The sequence below is a fragment of the Lemur catta genome, chromosome 20 (assembly GCF_020740605.2).
Source record: "Lemur catta isolate mLemCat1 chromosome 20, mLemCat1.pri, whole genome shotgun sequence".
NCBI lineage: Eukaryota > Metazoa > Chordata > Mammalia > Primates > Lemuridae > Lemur > Lemur catta.
The window spans coordinates 4,346,089-4,367,384 of NC_059147.1; the positions used below are offsets into that span (position 1 = coordinate 4,346,089).

General features: G+C 39.4%; 1 protein-coding gene across 1 annotated transcript in view; it reads left to right on the forward strand.

Annotated features, from left to right (window-relative positions):
• Nucleotides 1-7,259: 7,259 nt before the first annotated feature.
• Nucleotides 7,260-21,296, forward strand: part of LONP2 (lon peptidase 2, peroxisomal) — a 102,904-nt gene continuing 88,867 nt past the window's right edge. The window contains exons 1-4 of the mRNA XM_045533778.1: nt 7,260-7,656; nt 14,260-14,494; nt 18,047-18,178; nt 19,400-19,522. Coding sequence (XP_045389734.1) covers nt 7,424-7,656; nt 14,260-14,494; nt 18,047-18,178; nt 19,400-19,522 — 723 coding nt within the window. The 5' untranslated portion in view covers nt 7,260-7,423. The remainder of the gene's footprint in view (nt 7,657-14,259; nt 14,495-18,046; nt 18,179-19,399; nt 19,523-21,296) is intronic.

A 21,296-nucleotide genomic window follows, 5' to 3' on the forward strand; every position in this document is an offset into this window, starting at 1 on the left:
AAGAAATCAGTCAGTAAAAAGTGAATCACAAAATATTACGTGTTGCCCTTTTGACAGCTAAAATTAAAAGATAGGTAATTTTCAAGACTTTATATGGAACAAATAATATCAAATACTATTTTAAAAGCACAGCAAGAGACGGACAGAAAGAGATTCAGAGTAGTGGTCACGTCAGGCAGGGGCAGTTGGGCACCGAGATGAGGGAAGACCAAGAGCTGGACGTGGTTGTCAAGGTCCCAGCTGGTGTGTTGGTGATGGGTTTTCAGGTGCCTATTATGTTACTATAACTAGATACGTGGATATAGACGTGATCGATGACTGACAGACAGAGAGATGCATGAATCACAAATGTGTGTTGTGTCCAAGGATTATGACTTATCCAACTGTGGAAGCCTGAGGTCTATTTGAAAGAATCAAAGGAAAATAACATAGGACAAAGTTCTTTGACCTTATTTATGACCATTGAGAATATTCTGTCAACTGAGTTTCCTGGTGTTTTGATGCCAAGAAGATCAACTTACATAGCTAAGTCCCGAAACCCTGTCGTCGCCTATGTCCATGCCGAGATTCACGAGGCCACCAGAAGAGTTGGGGACCCAGTATGTCCTCTTCCTAGTCATTTTCAGTTGTCCTGATAATTCTTTGTTTCCCAGAAGCAGAGAATCTGAAAAGGCACAGGTAGGAGCAGCTTAGATCCAGCCTTGAGCAGCCAGGAGAGGGGCTATCACCCTGAAGGCATTTCAGGGCCATGCAGAGGGTTGGGTCATTGTCACAGCATGAGCTCTTCCCTCTGCCTGGAATATGCTTGGTCTAAGATCACGTAGAGAAACCTTCTGTGACCATCCTCCCCAACCTCCCCACCCCCACCCCCTCGGGCCAGGCCAATCTCTTTGGCTCCATCAAAGGCTTGCTCATACAACCATCTTCTTGCCATATCCCAGTCTGTAACTGTGCATATGTTCACTTTCTGCACTACGCAGGGAACCTCACGAGGACAGGGATATGTTTGTTTTGCCCACTATTCAATCTCAGGGGCCTGGAGTAGGCTGGGAGGAGAGCAGGTTCTCAATACCTAAATGAATGAGCAAAAGAAACATCACTTTTCTTTTCTTTGACTCTTGGTTTTCACAGACTCCAGAGGGAATTGTCACAATTTAGGAACCTTAAGTAATCAAGGTGGGGGTTTTGGAGGGGAAAAACAAGGAATATGCTTTTCATTTTTGCCCTTTTCAGTATGTGACTCACTCCCTGGTTGACCTAGAACATCCATGTGCCCTAAGGTGGGAGAGGGGGTGGTAATTAGGAATATTTCCAAAGAGATAAAGAAAGTGTGCAGTAGTGTGCCAGTGTCCTGGGGGCACAGCCTGGGCCTCTCACTCAGAAGGGTCCCAGGTTTAGTTTAATGCTCTGCTGTTGCCATCTTGAAGTTCTTAATGAACTTGAATGAGGAGCCCCACATTTTCATTTTGCTGAGTCCAGCAAATTATGTAGTTGGTCCTGTTGTTCAGATATAGTTTTTGACATTGAAATATTGGATTGTGCTTCAAGCAAATAGACCACAAACTAACCCATTATTTTAGGAGAAGACTCTCTAAATTTCCTTTCCCACCCCTTCCCATTCCACTTCCTTTTACCAAATGACAACTAAATTTGTTACACTCAGTTTCTGGAATTCTCCTGGAAACCAGTTAAGATAGACTTCCCGGCCCTGGCACCAGACCATGAGGTTCACTTGCCATGTAGTGGTAGAATGTGGACCCTTCAGGAGTGGGAGAAAAGAGAAAAGAGAAAGAAAGAGGTGTGTTAGGTAAGAGAAGATGCCATATACTCTCTGCATGAGACTAGGAAGTATTACAAAACTTACCATACATACAAAAAAAGACTCTAAGAGAAGGCCAGTTTCCTGGCTGCCATAGGCACATTAACATAAAATTGGCATGAATCAGTAGAATGAGGCCCTGGGGTTAGGGTCACAGTGTACTGCTGTACAGTTTATTACACGCAGATTCTCAGTGAAGGGCATGGGGCATGGGATGAAGGTGGCAAACTCCAGATGGCAAGTCCTGTACCCTGGCAAGGGCAGCCTGCAGTGGTGTGCTGATAGCCCTGTGGTTGCAACCCGTGGATGAGTGTAGTCCCAACATACACCTTCCTCGACACTTTACTCTGTGTTAACGAGTAAGAAGAAAGTGAAATACCCAACAGGAATGTTGGCTGGAACTGGGTCTTCACCCATTTGTCAATGACCTGAGTAAATTTGCTGAATAATTTTTTAAATATTGAAAGAATATTCCCTTATATTTTCACTATTCACAATATAATGTCTACAGGGACCACACACTTGTGAATTTAATCTGCATTATTAACATTTCCTACATTTCTTTCTTAAACCTAGACAATCAACAAAATAATAAATCAAGCCCTGATGTGTATCCTTTGCTGATTTCCGTGGTGTAAATACTCTCATCACAGCTGATTTCCAGATTCCACACCAACACAGCTGCACTGAATGCAGAACTGGGAAGAGAGGTGCAATATGACATCATCATACAGCATTTCTACCACCCAGATGCAACATGTATGTAATCTCAAAGGTATAAATAAAAGCAAAAGGTAGTAAAATAATTAGGAAATGATACATTTTGATATAATTTAACTATAAGTTTATACAATTTAATTTTATTAATGTTTGTATTTAAAAACTGGGCTCTCAAAGTTCCTGAAAATGTGACCGCTGGTTCTCCTAAGCCAGACTGAACAGGCTCCCTCAGATCACTGCCACATCCATCTTGGAAAAGAGGTGCCTTTTTCTAAATCCTCCACCCTCTGGGGACATCTTTTTCCAATTTACTTATAAGGGCTCCATGAACTATTGCTGGCTGTGCCTGGGGGCTAGTTAGCTTTCCTGGCTCCCCTGTGGTATAGGTGAGAACAAGAAGTTGCTAAAAGTCTGGGTAAGGAGCTTGCAAGAGGTGGCCTAGTGGACAACCCAGGCTGCAAACATCTGGGAATCACGGATCTTGGAGGGGAGCACAGTGCCAACAGAGGTGGGGTAGGTGGGGCCCAGCAACTCAAGGAACACCCCAGGTGAGTGAGCTAAAAAGCATCACTTGAAGACCGACACAAGAACAGTCAGCTTCTAACGACAGTAGGACAGGCAGTGACCTGGATAAAAGATATCACCTGGGAAATCCTAGAGCAGAGGACACTGCCTAGGTCCCCAACTCTTCCTCTGACAGGTGACAACTTTGAAAATGAGCCTTTACTGAGTATTATTTAATGTAAGTATTTAAATTATTGGCTCAAACAAGATCTTAAAATGGTAAGCCTAAACATTTATTTTCCCCTCATTAACCAGCAAGTGGAGGATCATGAGTAAAACCAGATTCTTAGAGATCAAGTAAAGAAATCAGATTTTCTCTTGCCTTTCAGATACAGAATGATATGCCAGCCTGGTTTATTCATATACACCTGCGCAAAAGATGCAACCAGGGTTTCCTAAGTGTGACTCTCTCCTATATGGATTTTGTCCAGGAAACACCAAACCAAATCAAAATCAAGAAGATGCCAACATGTGTAATGGATGTTTGCAGAACATGAATTGCACGTCACAGTGAAACTAGCGCTCGGCCACACGTTAGCCTGGGCCTCCTTCCAGTGCGACAAGGCCCACCTCCACTTCTTGGACTGGGCAGGGGAATTCCTTCCAGAGCTTCCTTTGGCAGTTCCTGAAAATTTCCCTGGCCTCCCAGCTTCCTCTCAGGAAGAAGCTGGAGCTCAAGTTATTCACTCCAATTAGTGGCAAGACCATCACCACCGTCTGGGTAGGGATCAGGACATGACTGGGAATAAAACAGGGAGGAAACGTGCTTCCAGCCCTGTGCTCTCCCCTTTCCCACAAGCAAAGGTCATGATTGCAAACTTGGTTTAGACATGGGCCATTTACATACGGGATAGGAGGGGAGTTGCTGGAGCAAGGTAACCTGAGACAAGGGCATTCAGGAAGAGCCAATTTATTTCCTCATTGTTCTCACCACTCACCCAGCAGGGTCTAGTATTCAAGACCAGAAAGTGCGTAGGGGGAGGGAGGTGAGGAAGTGCCCAGGGCAAGGGGGAGAAGCACCTGCAACCCAGGCCCTAAAGAAGTTCAAGTGATCCGGTCTTACTCTTCCTGCACCTCAGCCTTTGCTATTTAGCTTTCCCTACTCTTGGGTTTATTTCCTTCCATGAGCTCCCACAGCTTCAGCAGGCCATCCTGCGGATGGCTGAACCCCCACATCCCAGAGCCTGGCCTTTTCCTCTGTCCCAGAAGCTGGGACAATCCTCCCTACCTTGATCTTTGCACTAGCCCTAATCTCTGCCAAGAATATTCTCCCTGCAGCTCCTCACGGAGCTGATCCACTCTTGTCATTCAGGTTTCAGCTCAAACGCCATCTTCGAAGAGTAACCTTCCCAGACCTCCCTACCTAACATCGTCATCCTCTCCCTAGCACCTTCTATAGATTTTCCTATTATATTTCTTTTACTTATCACTTTCTGAAATTGCCATTTATTTCTTTGTTGGCTTATTTATTTTCTGCCTACCTCCTTAGAATGTAAGCTCTTTGGGACAGGCCTGGTGGCTCATGCCTATAATCCCAGCCAGCACTTTGGGAGGCTGAGGTGGGAGGATCATTTGAGTCCAGGAGTTTGAGACCAGCCTAGGCAACATAGTGAGACTCCCATCTCTACAAAAAAATTAAAAATTAGCTGGGTGTGATGGTGCATGCCTGTAGTCTCAGCTACTCGGGAGGCTGAGGCTGAGGCTGATCACTTGAGCCTAGGAGTTCAAGGCTGCAGTGAGCTATGATCACACCACTTCTCTCCAGCCTGGGCCACAGAGCAAGACTCTATCTCAAAATGTACACACAAAAAACTAAGGACCTTGTCTGCCTTGTTCACTGGTGTATCCTTGAATCTAGAATAGTGCTCAGCACACAGTATATGCTTAATAAATATTTGATGGAAAACAAATGAAGAACATGCACAGTCTGTCAAAAAGGAGCCAGGAAAGCCACAGTGTCATAAAAGGCTTCACATTTAGATTCTTGGTGGCCCCCAAGGAGGCTAACACAGCTCATCACACAGATACAGTGACAGGACTGAAAGATGTTCATCAAGCAAGCATGTTAAACCTGGGCCCATTCCCACACCATACCTTCCGCAGTGCAGCATGAATTTGTATTTTAAAAAATACATAGAGCAATTATTGTGTGAGCAGAATACTTACACAGCATTGTTTAATGTTGTTGGTGCATGTGTGTATATTAAAAGCATTAAACATTTTAAAACACTTAAGTGTTTTAAAAATATACCACAGTGTTTGTAAGATGGTTTTATAAGTTCTTTGTTAAAACACTGGGAGCCTCAAAGAATGCGGCCCCCACCCCCTTACCCTTGGAGAGACCCTTGATGAAAGGTAAGTGACTGTGGACCTGGGCAATGCATATTTCACCTCCATATCTCCCCCAGCGCTGAGCACAGGGTAGGGGACATAGTACACATCCAGGGAAATGACCATGAGCCTACTAATTACACCCAAGATCTTCAGCTGCCAGCTCAACTTCTCTCTAGGCTCTAGCGGCTCTGGCCTCAACCCAGAATAATCCTTGACAACTGTTTTTCCTTCGATCTTCACATCCAATCCATCAGCAGTTCTGCTGAAACTACAATCAAACATAGCTTGACTCCACCTGCTCCTAGTCTAAGTCATCATCACTTCTTGCCTGGACAACTGCAACTAACTCTTTCTGACCTCCCTGCTTCTGATCTTACAACCTTACATTCCACTCTCCTCATGGCAGCCAAAATGAACTTTTGAAAACATAAGCCAGATAATCACCTTGAAATCTCCTATGGCTCCCATTAGGCTTAGCATAAGATCCAAACTCCTTACCAGAGCCTACGTAGCCCTCTACAATCTGACCCTGCCCCCTTCCTATTGCAATGGTCAAATCTGAAACAATTCAAGCAAAGAAATACATAATATTATTAGATTACAATCCATAAAAAATAATTATTCACAAGTCTATACTAACATCAATAAGTAATTAAGTAAATAAATGGGGGAGATTGGGTAGCTTTTTCTTACAGTAGAATTCTAACTAATAAATATAGAATTTACCTCCTCACAAGATGCTTATTAATTACAAAAAGAAAAATAATTTACAGTGAAGAAACCCAGGCCAGGAGTGGTGGCTCAAGCCTGTAATCCTAGCACTCCAGGAGACCAAGGCGGGAGGATTGCTTGAGCTCAGGAATTCAAGACCAGCCTGACCAAGAGTGAGACCCATCTCTACTAAAAATAGAAAAATTAGCCAGTTATCCCAGGAAACCTGTAGTCCTAGCTACTCGGGAGGCTAAGGCAAGAGGATTGCTTGAGCCCAGGAGCTGGCAGCCACAGTGAGCTACAAGAATGCCCCAGCACTTTACCCAGGGCGACAGAGTGAGACTGTGTCTCAAAAAAAAGAAAAAAGAAAAAAAAAGAAACATGGCAGACATCACCTTCACCAAGTACTCAAGATTAAAGTCTCCATTAATGAGACATTTCACCATCCTGTATCACAACAAGGTTACAACATTATTTCTATGGTATTTGGCCTCAAAAATGCATACCATTGATTTAATCATGAGAAACACCAGATAAATCCAAATTAAAGGACCTTCTACAAAACAACTGACCGATATCCTTTAAAAGTATCAAGGTTTTTTTGTTTTGTTTTGTTTTTTGAGACAGAGTCTCGCTAAAAGTATCAAGGTTTTAAGAAACAAAAACAAAGGATGGAGGAATTGTCACAGATTGGAGGAGACCTAGGAGATATCATGACAAAATAAAGAGTGGGCTCCTGGATTGGATCCTGGACCAGATCCAATTAAGGACATTAGTGAAAAAACTGGCAAAATTTGGGTAAGGTCTATGGAAGTGATAATAATAATGTCGACTTCCTGGTTTTGATACATGAAGTATGATTAGGTAAAATGGTATCAGCGCAGGTTGGGTGAAAGGGATATGGGAACTCTTTGCTATATTTTTCCAACATTTTTCTAAATCTAAAATCAATTCGAATAACAAGTTAAAGACATTTCAAGTATATACAATTCAAACCCAAACGTCCTTCCTAACGCCCTCTGCAAGTGAGCATAGCCGAGGCGCAGGCGGCAGAGGGCTTTGGTGCGCCTCTTTTCGCGTATCTACGGCTCGGAGCGCCACCGGCCGCTGCAGGCCAGCGCGAAGCTGCGGCGTTTGAGCCTGGGGGCGGACCGTAGCGCTGGCCGGAAGCGGCGGGGCGGGCGGCCGCGAGGTGTGGTGGCGGTCGGCGGCCGAGGCCGTAGGACGGCGTCTGTCCGCTCCTTGCCGCAGCCCCCAGCGTGAACGGGCGTCGCCATGTCGTCGGTGAGCCCCATCCAGATCCCCAGCCGCCTGCCGCTGCTGCTCACCCACGAGGGCGTCCTGCTGCCCGGCTCCACCATGCGCACCAGCGTGGACTCGGCCCGCAACCTGCAGCTGGTGCGGAGCCGCCTGCTCAAGGGCACGTCGCTGCAGAGCACCATCCTGGGCGTCATCCCCAACACACCCGACCCGGCCAGCGACACGCAGGACCTGCCGCCGCTGCACAGGTAGGCCCCGAGCCCCGCGGCGGCGGCGCAGGCCAGGCCGGCCTCCGCGCGGAGGTTCGGTTCGGGGCAGCCTTTGCGGCTGGGTTCTGCCTCTTCGGCCTCCTCACGTGAAAAATGGGGGTGACAGATAAATACCTGGTGACCCCTAGTGGGATAATTCATGAAGCAGTTCGTGGCACCTGGCGAAATCTCTGTGCAATTATCTGCCGCTTTTGATGATGATACGATTGAGTCTCCTCCCCGCCCTTGGTCTTCAGTCTCCTAAGCCAGTGTTCTTAACTTTCCAGGCCCTTCCTTTCTCCCTGGATAATTTCTGCCTTCCCTTTCCTTCCCTTTCCCCATTCTCCCGTCCCCTTTTCCCTTTTCTTCCTATTCCCTCGCCCCTTTTCTACCTCCCTCTTATCAGTTTTGTTCTCCGAGACACTCGAGTTAATACCTTTTCTCTTTTTCCTGTCCTGTTCCTAAACTGCACCACCCCTCCCGTTAACTTTTGGGTGCCTTCTACACTCCTTGCCACCCTTTTCCTTCTCCTCCTAGTACCTGTTTCCCTTACTAAAAGTGTCATTCCTGCTCCCATTTTTCCCTTGTTTTCTTTTCTGGAACTTTCCTAGCTTCTCACCTCTGCTCCCTCTTTCATATCTCAGCGTTTCTCTTCTTAGGCCCCAGGCTTACGACTAGATTGTCCTGGTTGTGTGACTTTGGATTGAGAGGCTTGGTGTGTATCTGTTTCTTTCTCGATCTGTAATTTGGAAACTAACAGCATCCATCTCTTAGGTGTGTTATGAAGCTTAAATAATGTGTATAATCTGCTTTACACCCTGCTTGATGGATGGTTGTGCTGTCCAGTACTGTATAGTGCATGTGGCTGTAGAGCACTTGACATGTGGTTCATCCAGATTGAGATGCTGGAGTGACTGGTTGTCCTGGTTTGCCAGGACTGCCCTGGCTTTGGCATTGAACGTCCTATGTCCCAGAAAGCCTTTCACTCCCTGGCACACCAGGGTGACCTGTCCCCCTAAATATGCTATTAAGTGTGCAAATGCACAACAGATTTTGGAAAAGCTTAGTATGAAAAATGTTTTGTTGATTAATAAATTTTATATGGATTAAATACTGGCATGGTAATATTTTGACCACTTGAGGTTAAATAAAATATTAATACTAGTATTTCACCTGTTTTTATACTGTGGCCACTAAAATTATATATATGGCTTACATTATGTTTTTATTGGACAATGCTGGTATTCTGTCAACAAATATTATCTTCAAACCCACCTCCCAAGCCACTGCCTCCTATCCTTAACTGTGCTTGAAGTGTTTTTCCAATTTAGAGTTGCTCCTTCCCCTGCAGTTATCCCTCATTTTTAAATTAGGTTTTCCTGACCCTGGATGTCATGAGGGTTAGAAATACCTTATTTTTACTCAAAATCTCGTGACTATGCACATTTTTTGAGCACACTTTGTAGCTTCAGATTCTCAAAGGAGACTGGTACCTCTCCTCTCCTTTCCTTTAAAAAAAACAAACAAAAGCAAAGCAACAACAACAAAACCCATAACAGCCCGATGTTAGTTCACATTGTAAAAGCCTTGCTTTTCTCAAGCGTGGAAAACATTTTGGCTCCCATCTGATCTGCTTGAGCTGTTGCCTAACCGGAGTTGGATGCTTTTCAAGTTTTAGTACTCTTTGATAAATTGTATAGGATTCTGATTTCCCAACATATGACCTCACTCTTTGAACCTCTGCTTATTTTTCCCATAATTTTTTGCCTTCTGTGCCCAGGCACTTAGCTGCTTGTTGAGGCAAGAGTTCTCATGGTTATATGTCTTATTTCTTCTGTGCCTATATATTGATTACTTATGGGTACACTGTGAATTTTAAAAGAAGAGTTAGTCATATTTTATTTTATTTTTTTTGATACATAGAGTTTTTCACTCTGTGACCCAGGCTGGAGTGCAGGGGCCTGGTCATAGCTCGCTGTAACCTCAAAGTCCTAGACTCAAGCAGTCCTCCCTCCTCCGCCTCCCAAAGTGCTGGGATTATAGGCATGAGCCACTGTGCCGGCCTAATTTTATTTTTTAGAGACGAGTCTTGCTATGTTGTCCATGCTGATCCTGAACTCCTGGGCTCAAGCAATCTTCCCACCTCAGCCTCCCAAGTAGCTGGGATTACAGGCTTTAGCCACAACCCTGTCTTAGTCATATTTTAAGTTTGACTATGTTAGTGTTACTCAGGCAAGACTTTGAAAATTTTTAGTTTCTTTTGTGTAAATCTTTTCAAGACAACTAACTAAATTCTTCTGCCTGGAAGTAATCACTAGTAATCAGGTAATGTGTAATCTGAGCCTTAATATTTCATATTGTTGCCTTTGTTTTAAATGAGTAGCAATGTCAAAACGTAATTATTCAAATTGGAAAACATACGTTGAAAAGTCTTCATAGAATTCCAGCATTATAAGGACCCATCAGACCATCTAGTTATCCTGGAAATGTTTGCTACTTGAAAAGTCTGTGTGGACAGATTGTACCATATTCCTTGGTAATAGGTTCCAATGTCTTTTTTTCTCTAAAATGGACTTTAAAACACTCTTTACTTTAAAAGAAGAAAAAGCTTTATAGTACAAATATTGAGTTATCCATAGCATTAGTCTGTTTTTATGTACAAATCCATCCTTCCCCAGTTACCTGTTTTTCCAAATGGTAGCAGTGCCCCAGAAGGGAGGCAAGGGGCTCTGCTCTGTCTCTTGTTTCCTTTACACCATCCGAGTGACACTGCCGCAGTCTTCAAGGAGCAGCAGAAGTAATTTGCTCCCCTGTGTTCTTTGCCACACACAGGAGCAGGGCCAGATGTTGGCTTGCCTGTGCTACCTCCTTTGCTGCTTGGAACAGCACAGTCTCTCTGCGTGCTGGTGTGCAGGCATGTTGCCTGACAGGAGCCTTTTAAAGGAAGCGCTTTGGATTTGCCCTGCAGTATAGAACTTGGCTCACATGCCAGCTCAGGACACCCTGTATTTCTCTGTTTCATTGAACTGTATTTTTAGTGGTTCCTGAGTGACCCATTGTTTTCTTAAGGAAAATGGATGATAATTTAGCACTACCTGTACGGTATCCTTTCATGCATTTTTAGACGGTCATCCAGTCTTCTTCCAACCTTAACATTCTTCAGGGTACATGACTTCTGAGTTATTATTAATCATGATGATAAATCTTGTGAGAAATAACATATTCAAGAAAAATAGGGTGACACCAAAACAGAACTAAAAAGATATTTCAGTGGCTCTTTTCCAGAAATGGGTAACTTTTCTTTTGTTTCCAGGACTTTGGTAGAAGTGCTTCTCTTCATTAAGTAAATATCAAATGTTAACATTGTATATTAAATAATAGCTATGCTTTTCCAGTGGCTCAGCTATTTAGAAGCTATGTTAGTAAGTCTTTTATACTTCTTATAGGTACAAATTTATATTGTTCATTGTGGTGGGAAGAGAGTAAAATTTGTCTTAACACTTAATTCAGGAGGCTTATTTCTATTAAATTTCTTGTAACCGTGTATAACTAACTTGTTATGTCCTTTTGAATCTCATTTACTCATTTGTAATAAGGACATAGTGCTACCTTCCTCATAGGGGTGAAAGGAGGTATAAAATAAAACAATATTTGTGAAAGCCTTTTCTAACTGCAAAGCATTCTAGATGTATATGCTAGTGGTGTTATTATTCCTCAAATGGGGTAGGTTTAAATGTAGATTTCACAAATGGGGGTTGAGGTGAGGAGTAGGGAGGGCCTGTATTCTTCCAATATGGGCCAAACTGAACTAACATCATTAGAAGGACTTGGAAAGTTGAGGATTCCAAGAAAAATGGAGGGCTTTCAGTAAAATTAAAAAAAAAAAAAAATTCTGGGTATATAGACCAGAATTTAGATATTTACCTAATATCCTCATCTTGGAAAACTGCTTTTTCTAGGAATGCTGTTTCTAGATTTTTCCCACCTCTACAGTTGATGGTTCTTAAATACTTTTGAACACTTATATTATTTAGATCACCTTCCAAATTATATAAATCATACCCATTTTAGTCAGACCTTGTTTGGATTAAAATAATATTTTAAAAACTGAGGGTAGATTCCAGTTAGGAGTTTCAAAAATTCTTTGACCTGGAACAACATCACAGTAATTAGGATACAGAGTTACAGAGCTACTAACTAAAGGGAAAGACGCCACTCATTCGCAATTTAGATGTGTTGCAAAATTAAAATGTTGCTTTTTGATCGTACCTAATGCACATAATAAAAGAGCTACAATAGTAAGATGACTAGCTTGATATAAAGCCTTTTGTGTATCGTAGAAGGAAAGTATTAGATTAATTGGATAATTTATTTACGTATTTTTATATATAAAACCTAGGGCCCTATATACAATAGATCCTTTTTCACAGTGCTTTTCACTCAAAATGTCTTTCATCAGGAATTGTTTATAGCCATCTATAATTTCACAGATCATGTTTTTTTTCTTTTTAAAGGGATACATTCTACTAGTCAGCTCTAAGTGATTTCAAGTAAAAACCAATTAACATGTTTAAAACTTTTGTATATGGCCAGGCGAGGTGGCTCAGCCCTGTAATCCTAACACTTTGGGAGGCGACGGGGGAGAATCACTTGAGGCTAGGAGTTGAAGACCAGCCTGGGCAACATAGCAAGCCCCCGTCTCTATGAAAAAATAGAAAAATTAGCCAGGAGTGTTGGTGCATACCTGTAGACCCCGCTACTGGGGAGGGTGAGGCAGGAGGATTGCTTGAGCCCAGGAGTTTGAGGTTATAGTGAGCTATGATGACACCACTGCACTCTAGCCCAGGCAACAGAGCAAGATGCTGTCTCAAAAAATAAATAAATAAAACCTTTATATATTTTGCCTCATTAGAATGAGAGGCATAGTGTAAATCCAACTCAGTCTCTTTTCAGTTTGGAACATCTTTCTTCCACAGTTAGCAAAAACATTTTAATTGTTTTGAAAGAAAACTCATTTTTTTAGTTGCACCTTTTATTGGTAACGTAGCCCAAATTTATATCCTAATCTGGAGGTTTGAGTTTCTCTCTCTCTCTCTCTGGTTTCTCCTTTGTAAACCCCTTAGGCCAAGGATCCAGTTTCTTGTCTGTGCCTGTTTCTATATACAAACAGAACTGTGAACTCTTTCAGCATTGTGCATTAATTGGTGAATATCTGCAATAAATTATGGTCTAAATTGGTCTCTAATCAATTTAGATATTGGTAACTTTCTCAGGCAATCTGAGTTGGTTTTCAGGAAATGACAAATATAAATTATTATTGATTAGTGACTGAAGAAAAGCAACCACAACACAAATAAATCAAAATGATAGATAATTGCCAAATCATTTCAAGATTTTACAGTATGTGGCTTTTTCTCTTCACTTTTTTCTCTTTCCCAATTGTTTGGCTTAAGCTGTTGTTTCAGTCAGTTTTTATTCCTTGTACACATGATAATGACTAAAAGCTGATAAGGATGGACAAAGATTGAAATAAGCTAAGTGGCCAAAGGCTGCCCAAGGTTACATGTAATCCACAGAATGAATAATTTATGAGGAAGTAATCAAGAATTCACTGTATATAGAAGTAGGCAAATTCACTGAAATGTTCACATACTGTATTTGCATGTGATTCACTATATTTGAGATGGGCAGGTACTGTATTCTAGTATTACCATTTTCCCAGTTTGTTAGTTGAGAGCTCTAGTCACTTTAATTTTAGTTTCTTTTCTGGAATTACCACCTTTCCTATGGCTAAAGGGAGAAAACACTATTTTAATTTGAGATCTGGAAGGATCTTCTGAATGTTGATATTTTATATAACTGGGTTAGTTTGGATGAGACTTTCTGTGAATCAAGTTTATATGTGACTTGGTTAGGGTTGTGTGTTCTGATAAGGAGCTGAGACTTAAATAAAACTTTTGCAACTACTATTAGGTGAGGTGGTTACCACTTAGAACTAGGTTTACACCTTCTTAAGATGCAGTTGTTTGTTTAGCTCTCCTCAGTCCGTGGCAGTGTGTGGTCTAGAATATTTAGCTCCCACATTTGGAAATTTAGCATTAGTTCCCAGATTTTGATAGTGGTTTGTGATAAGGTGGATATGTAGAAGTTTTATAGATAATGTGAAAAAAAAGGCTTGATTTTAGTCACAAAACTTGCTAGAACAGAGGTTTCTTAGACTGGTTTATTTTGTTTATATTTAAATATATTTAAAATACTAATATTTATTCTGGTATAAGATTGTCTGATTCCTATTTGGCAAATTTAATTTAAGCTATATAATTATCAGCTACTTTTGCTCTTACTTTTTTTGCCTAAATAATACAAAATGTTTAGAAATTTCTAATTTTTAAAAGAGGTGCCAATTATACTGAGATGGCTTGTTTTGCCCCATAGTTGAGGGCAGCGACTAGACAGACCACATACTCAATGCTAAATTAGAGAAATAATTTAGATGTTCTTTGCTTTTAAATGCATTTCTCAGGAAACTCAATTCTTTTTGAAGTGAGTTTCTGTTCTGCCGTATTGAGCATTTGTAATACTGATGTTTTGTGTGTCTTTCAGGATTGGAACGGCTGCACTGGCAGTTCAGGTTGTGGGCAGTAATTGGCCCAAGCCCCACTATACTTTGCTGATCACAGGCCTATGCCGTTTCCAGATTGTACAGGTTTTAAAAGAGAAGCCATATCCCATCGCTGAAGTGGAACAGTTGGACCGGCTTGAAGAATTTCCCAACACCTGCAAAACTAGGGAGGAGCTAGGAGAACTACCAGAACAGTTTTACAAATATGCAGTACAAGTGAGTTGCTTTTATTTTTTTCCTTAAAACCCTTTTTTGTTTGGTTCCTTTGCTGTCCTAAGATACGATGAATCTGCTGGATGGTGAAGTATTAGGGTGGCATATGTTTAAATGATTTAGTAATATATTAACTCCAGTTTGTTTTTGTCTAGATTGTACCTAAATCATTCCAGGACATATTAGCCTATTCTTTCCTAAGTTTTTCCAAAGAGTATTTCTAGAGCTTTCCTTATAACTTTGTCTCCAAATCAGATAATTATTAAACATAAATATTTAAAGCTGAAAATTAAAATACTGCACAGAAGCTATTTGTCACTAAAATATCTAGGCACCGAATTATATAAGTTATATTGCTTCGGAAGCCAGGGTCACGCCGTGCTTGGCCATGCTGTGGAGGATTAAGCACATGGTGGACTACTTTAAAGTATGGTTAAAACCTTGATTAACTGGAATACTGGGACAGAAGCACATTTTAGGCACTCATTAAATATATGACACCTTAATTCTAGGTTTGAGTTTTTTTGTTAACTCTAGATAGAACAGAAAGCTCCTCTTCCCACCCAATTTTGTTTCAAACCTTAATGAAATACATTACAGAATTATAAGATGTAGGCTTCTACTTTTCTATTGATATAATCTAGTGACTATAACTGGATCTATGAGGATCAGATAATGTCTAAATATCTTAATTATAAACACCACTAATCATTGAAAAGTGTATAGGGCAAGTGTTCACAACCTATAGTTTTGCACCTGATGTGGCTTTTGAAGTGACTCACTTCTAGTGTGATGAAATAACAGAAAAATAAAAAATTTGGAGCTGTACTTCTATGGGGGCTAAAAGAAAGAACTTACTCTGAAGAAGGTAACTTCAGTTTGAAGATTAGAATAAGCTTGAAAACTGGCTAGGAATAAAGAAGATAGAGGGGAAATATAATAGAATTTCCTCTTCTTTTCTGGGGTGATGCTCCCTAGTCTTTGTATTTCTGTTGGACATAGCTTTATAGTTTCTTTTGTTTTGCCTTTACTTCTTTCCAGTTTGGATATACAGAAACTTTTTAAATGTGTAAAGATTTTGCAATAACATTAAAGGAATTTTTAGAGAGAAATAAATCACCATAAATTTTACTACCATCATATATCTAATTTAATTTTTGTCTTCTGGTCTTGGTCCATATTCAATTTTATGTTTTGCTTTCATGTCCATGTCTAATTTTCATATAGACACTTTTATAAATTTCTGGACTTGACATATCATAATATTATCATTTCTCTTTGTAGACATTGTTTCCAGTTAATGCTTCTCTTTCATCACCTCTACATCTGCTTCTACAGCCCTTTTCAGTAGACTTCTTCAATAGCCTCCTAACTACCACCTAGTTTCTTCTGTCTTTAACAGCACCCATTCACTGAGCAGGAATAGGAGGTGTTTAAAAAAAAAAAAAGTGTGGGGCATGCCTTTCCCTTGAGTTAAAGACCGAATTTATTCTTTTTTTAGGTGCTTAAAACAGCATTCATTATTACCTCACAAGTTTGTAGGTCAGAAGACCAGGTGGGCTCCCCTGGGTTCCCTGCTCAGGCCTCATCAGGGCAAAATCAGGGTCTTAGCCAGGCCTGGCCTCTTACCTGGAGAAGCACTGCTTTCCAAGGTATTCAGGTGGTTGGCAGATGCAGTTTCTTGTGGCTATAGGACTGAGGTTTCTTTCCTGGCTGTCGGCCAGGGGTCACTGTCAGGCTCCTAGAGATGGCTCTCTGGTCTTGTGCACGGCCCCCTCCTCTTCAAAGCCAGCAACTGAGCATTGAATTCTTGTCACACTTTGAATCTTTCCTACTTTCCTTCCACCCCCAAATTTCTTAATATAACATTAAGACCCTTTGCAACTTGTGTTAGGCCTACTTATCTTGCTTCAACTCTAGTTCTCCATTTACACCCTAGTTCTAGTCATACTGAGCATAAAAAGAGTTTCACATCTTATCATTTCATGTCTCTCTGATTCCGCCTTCTGTTCTCTTCTGGGAGTGCTCTTCCTTCTCTTAATTTTTAAATTCAATTTATGATTTCCCAACTCCTATAGGCTGTTAGTACTCCTTTTTCTGAGCCTTCACCATCAGTTCTTTATGCATGTCATTTAATATAGTATCACATTGTATTGAAATAGGTATTTTTCTCCTACCAAATTTGACTTTATCTCTGCTTTAGCCATCCTATACTGAGCAGAATATTGCGTCTGGTGAGTAGTTTATACTCAATAAGTGTTTGGAGAATGAGTTTTAACTTATTTTCATACAATGAATTTCTAGTAGCAAGGGTCTTCAAATTTTATTATCTATTTCTCTTACCTGATTAGCTTCATCATAATTATACCTTAATTTCCTTGATTCTAGCCAGGTAATGGATAGGTTCCTGAATTACATTGTGGTTTGAGAGGTTTGATTATTACTGACATATGAAGTCTTGAGTTGACAAAATGAGGATTTGATACATCATTTGCGAATTAGTGTGAACTAAGTTTTGCTGTTTTAACTACTCTGAAATCTGAGTCACATAACATAACAAAGGTGTATTTCTTGCTCATGCTTCATGCCTAAAACTAGTGAGTGTGGTGATGTGCCTGTAAGAGTCACATAGGGACCCAGTTGGATAGAAATTCATCTTAAAACATACTTCTTCATCACTGAGGCAGGAAAAGGAAATATGGCAGATCTCCTACTGGCTTTTAATGTTTCTGCCCAGGAGGGACTGTCCCTTTTTCTGTGTTTCATAGATCAATGTAAGACTCATAGCCATATCTCTATTCAAAGGAGGTGGAAAGAATAGTCAGTCCTACCATGTGCTCAGAAGAAAAGGGGAATCTTTGTCAGTAGCCCTAATGATTATCACAGTTACTGAAAGCTTGCCTTGGACTTAATCGGTCTTAACTCCAGGATATACCCTGGATGTTGTTTTTCTAAAAATCATTCATAGTCAATGCTCAGATTCTAGTTAATCTAAATGTTAAACTAATAATCAGTATTTCAACTTCTGATTGGCTATCATAATGGCATCAACTATGTTAAATTTCCAACATCTAATAATTATATTGTTATTATGTAAGAGAATATGCTTGTTCTTTAGAACAAGGGTCATGATGTCTGCAACTTACTCTCAAGTGTTCAGCAATTGTAACGTGTGTGTATGGAGAGAGAAAGCAAATGTGGCAAAATCGGTGAATTCAATTGGTAAATCTAGGAGAACGATATATAGGAGTTTGTAGTACTATTGGTGCAACCTTTCTATACGTTTGAATTTTTATCAAAATAAAATAGCACAAATTCACAAAGCCTTTTATAAATATCAGCATTAACCACTTTTAAACCATTTTTGTGTTTTATTGTGATTGATATTTTGAAAGTACTTCTCCTCTGAGACCTATAAAATGCCTGAACTATATTAATCAGTGACCTTTCAAAAACAAACACTGAGGCCCAAACTTTAAACCTGTTTGGAAGTCTGATTTTTTTAATTCACAGATAATGCCAGATTTCATTAAAAAGACTTTTTTTCCCCTCTAGTTGGTTGAAATGTTGGATATGTCTGTTCCTGCAGTTGCTAAATTGAGACGTCTTTTAGATAGTCTTCCAAGGGAAGCTTTACCAGACATTTTGACATCAATTATCCGAACCAGCAACAAAGAGAAGCTCCAGGTACAGCTCCCTTCTTGAATGCCATATTGCTTTGTCACTTTTTATTTATATCTAGATAGTGAGTAGTTAAATTTTAACCTTCAAGAAAAATATTCTGGAGACTCAGAGGAGTAGTTAAAACACTTGTATACTTAAATTGATGTTCAAAAGTTATTGTTTTATATTTTTGTTTACACAAGCAGCTCTTTTATTTGCACAACCAATATAGTAATTGGTCATTTATGGAAAAAATAAGGCAAAGAGTCATAAAAAGGTAAATATTTAATTTAAGTATATAAACACACTTTGCCTTACCGTTTTTGAAACGTGGAACCATGGCCTTTCCCTTGTGTATAGATCTGCTTTCTTAGAAATTTCATAATGGTTCTTATATAAATCTCACCTGTGATACATTATTTATGATTTTCAGTTTCTATTTATTTAAAGTGAAATCAATTTTAAAGACACTTGAAAAGTAATCCAAGTGTAGAATGCTAGATTTACTTGACTTAATCCCCAAACTATAAAACTTTGTTTTCTTATACGCTTATTTTTAATGCATTTTTAAGTTGTCTTTTTTATTAAATCTTCTTAGAATATTTGTTAGTTTTTGTTGAAACAACTCTTTATTAGTTATTTAATGTGTAAATTCAACAATTAAAATAGCAAATATAACTACTGCAAACGGGTTGGTTATGGATACAAGCATTCAGTCAGACTGGTGGGAGCAGAGGAGTGTGGGAGTGCCCGGCGGAGGGCGGCATCAGACATGTTTTACTGAAGGAACCAAGAGCAGCAGTTGCTCCGACACATCATCAGTGGGGGTTGGTCGAATGCTTCTGTTCGCTTGTGTATAAACATTTACTATTTTGAACCTAGAATTTGTTTAGACCTAACATGTAGACACATTCTGGGCTTTAAGAGAATAATTTCCAGAAGAAGTTTGGTTCTTCAAAAACCAAAACTGTGTGTTTGGTTTTTGATCTTGAAATACATGAGTGGCTTCATTTTTAAATGAAAACCAAGATCCTTTTTTATGTCTTTTTTACAATCCTAATATTCATCTCAAAGAACCTTGCTGTTACAGTTAGTTTGATTGTGTTAGCCATAGTGTAGCTGTAAATAGATAGGAATTGGTTTTTTCTTTTTTTACTTAACAATTTGAGCCATGGCTCTGACTGTCTGTTTTGGAGTGTGTGTTTCTGAGGGAGAGATTCTATTAATTGACTCACGTTTCCTTAGATTTTAGATGCTGTGAGCCTAGAGGAGAGGTTCAAGATGACTATACCACTGCTTGTCAGACAAATTGAAGGCTTGAAATTGCTTCAAAAAACCAGAAAACCCAAGCAAGATGATGATAAGCGGGTAAATATTTCTTTTAATCCATTTTTTCAGGCTTGTGTGGTGTGGCTTGATTCTGTTTTTTTGAAAAAAAAAATTGAGGGGAATAAAGAAAGGAACAAAGAAGAAAAAATTTATTGTCTTTTTCCACTGAAGTCACTGATAAAATTTAGGTATTTCCCTCTAGTGCTTTTTCCATGCCTGGATTTTTTTTTTTTTAAGGCATATAAGCATTTTTCTCAATTTTTTTGTTTTTTGTTTTTGTTACCATCTAAAGGGATAATTTATGAGCCACTTCCTCTTTTGTCAAACATTGTGTGTTGTTTCCAATGTTTTGCATATTTAAAAAACTAGCAAATAACTATGATGATTGTCTTTGAATATAATTTTTTTACTACATAATACAAAATTATTTCGTAGGAGGACTGTGTTGTGCCATAATTTGATTGACTTTTTTGTTTTAATTTATAAAAGTTGCAGTTTTTATTTAGTCAAACTCTCAGTCTCTTCCTGTCCTTAGAGTCCTCTAACCTCCAGTGGTTTGATAAATATTCACTTTTCTTTTAGTTTTCCTTTAGTGAATTTTTTAAAAAGTATTTAACCCATATGTTATTTATTTTGTCCTGTTAATAAGATGAAGACAGTAGTTATGTTTTTCCCTCAAATAGCTTTTGATTTAACTCAATACCACTAATTAAATAATCTTTCCCTTCCCCATTATCATACTAATGTATATATGATCTGTTTGAAGTTTACTTTGAGCTGTTAATTTTACTGTTTTTATGTCTGGGCGGAGTTAAGTTCAGGAAGATATATTTGATGTGAACAAGATGTGAAAATGGCAGTCCTCTGAAGGCTGTTGGAGATACAGAACTCGGACTTCAGTGAAGTGTTGAGAATAATGTTAGTGCGTTGATCGTCATCAGCACGGAAGTGTTTCTTCACCAAAGGAAATACACTGTAGAGAAAGAAAAGCAGAAGGAAAGGACTCCTCTTTGGTGGGACTAGAGAAGGGGCAGGAAAGTAGGCTGAGGAGAGAGACAGGAGTAATGACCACCATGCTGTTAAACACTATAGATATGGGTTATTTCTGGCCTGAGATCAGATCAGTGACTTAATTATTCATTTTGTATAGAAAGACAAATCCACATACACTCTGCACTGAGAGTCACAGAAAACTGCAGCTTACTTAAAAAGAAAGGTGTTCAAAAGTGCACCAGAAAATGATCAAACAAGAGACTGTTATTTAAGAATGTAGGAATCAGAGGATAACACTTGGAGTTAGTCTAAAATTGTCTCTTTGTCATCCCCCTAAGAGTTGAAAAGCACTGTTTTAGCAGTCAGAAGAAAAAAATGCATAAAAAAGTACTTTTGCCTCAACGATGAAATCATTGATATGCTTTTTTAAATCTCACTTTTAAAAAATATTTTCAGTTTTTTATCCTTTAAAATATTTTATTAATTTTATCTAATGACTCGTATAAGAATAAAATATATTTAATATTTATTTTTATAAAATTACAATTTTATTTACTGCTTTATGCTTCAAACTTTTTATATTTGAATGTATTAGATAATTTCCCAAGTTAGAAAAGTAAATTTGAGAGGCTTGTAAATTAAATATCAGTATATTTTGCTCCAGTAATTATCGGAGTTGATTCATGAATTTCAAAGAGCACATAAGGTAGTTTTAGAATATGGTGGAGAGATCATGGAGAAAGAGAAGACAAATAGAGGTCATTTGACTTGGCACAAAAGATGGTCGTTAGAGTTGAAAGAACGATTTGAGCACGATGAG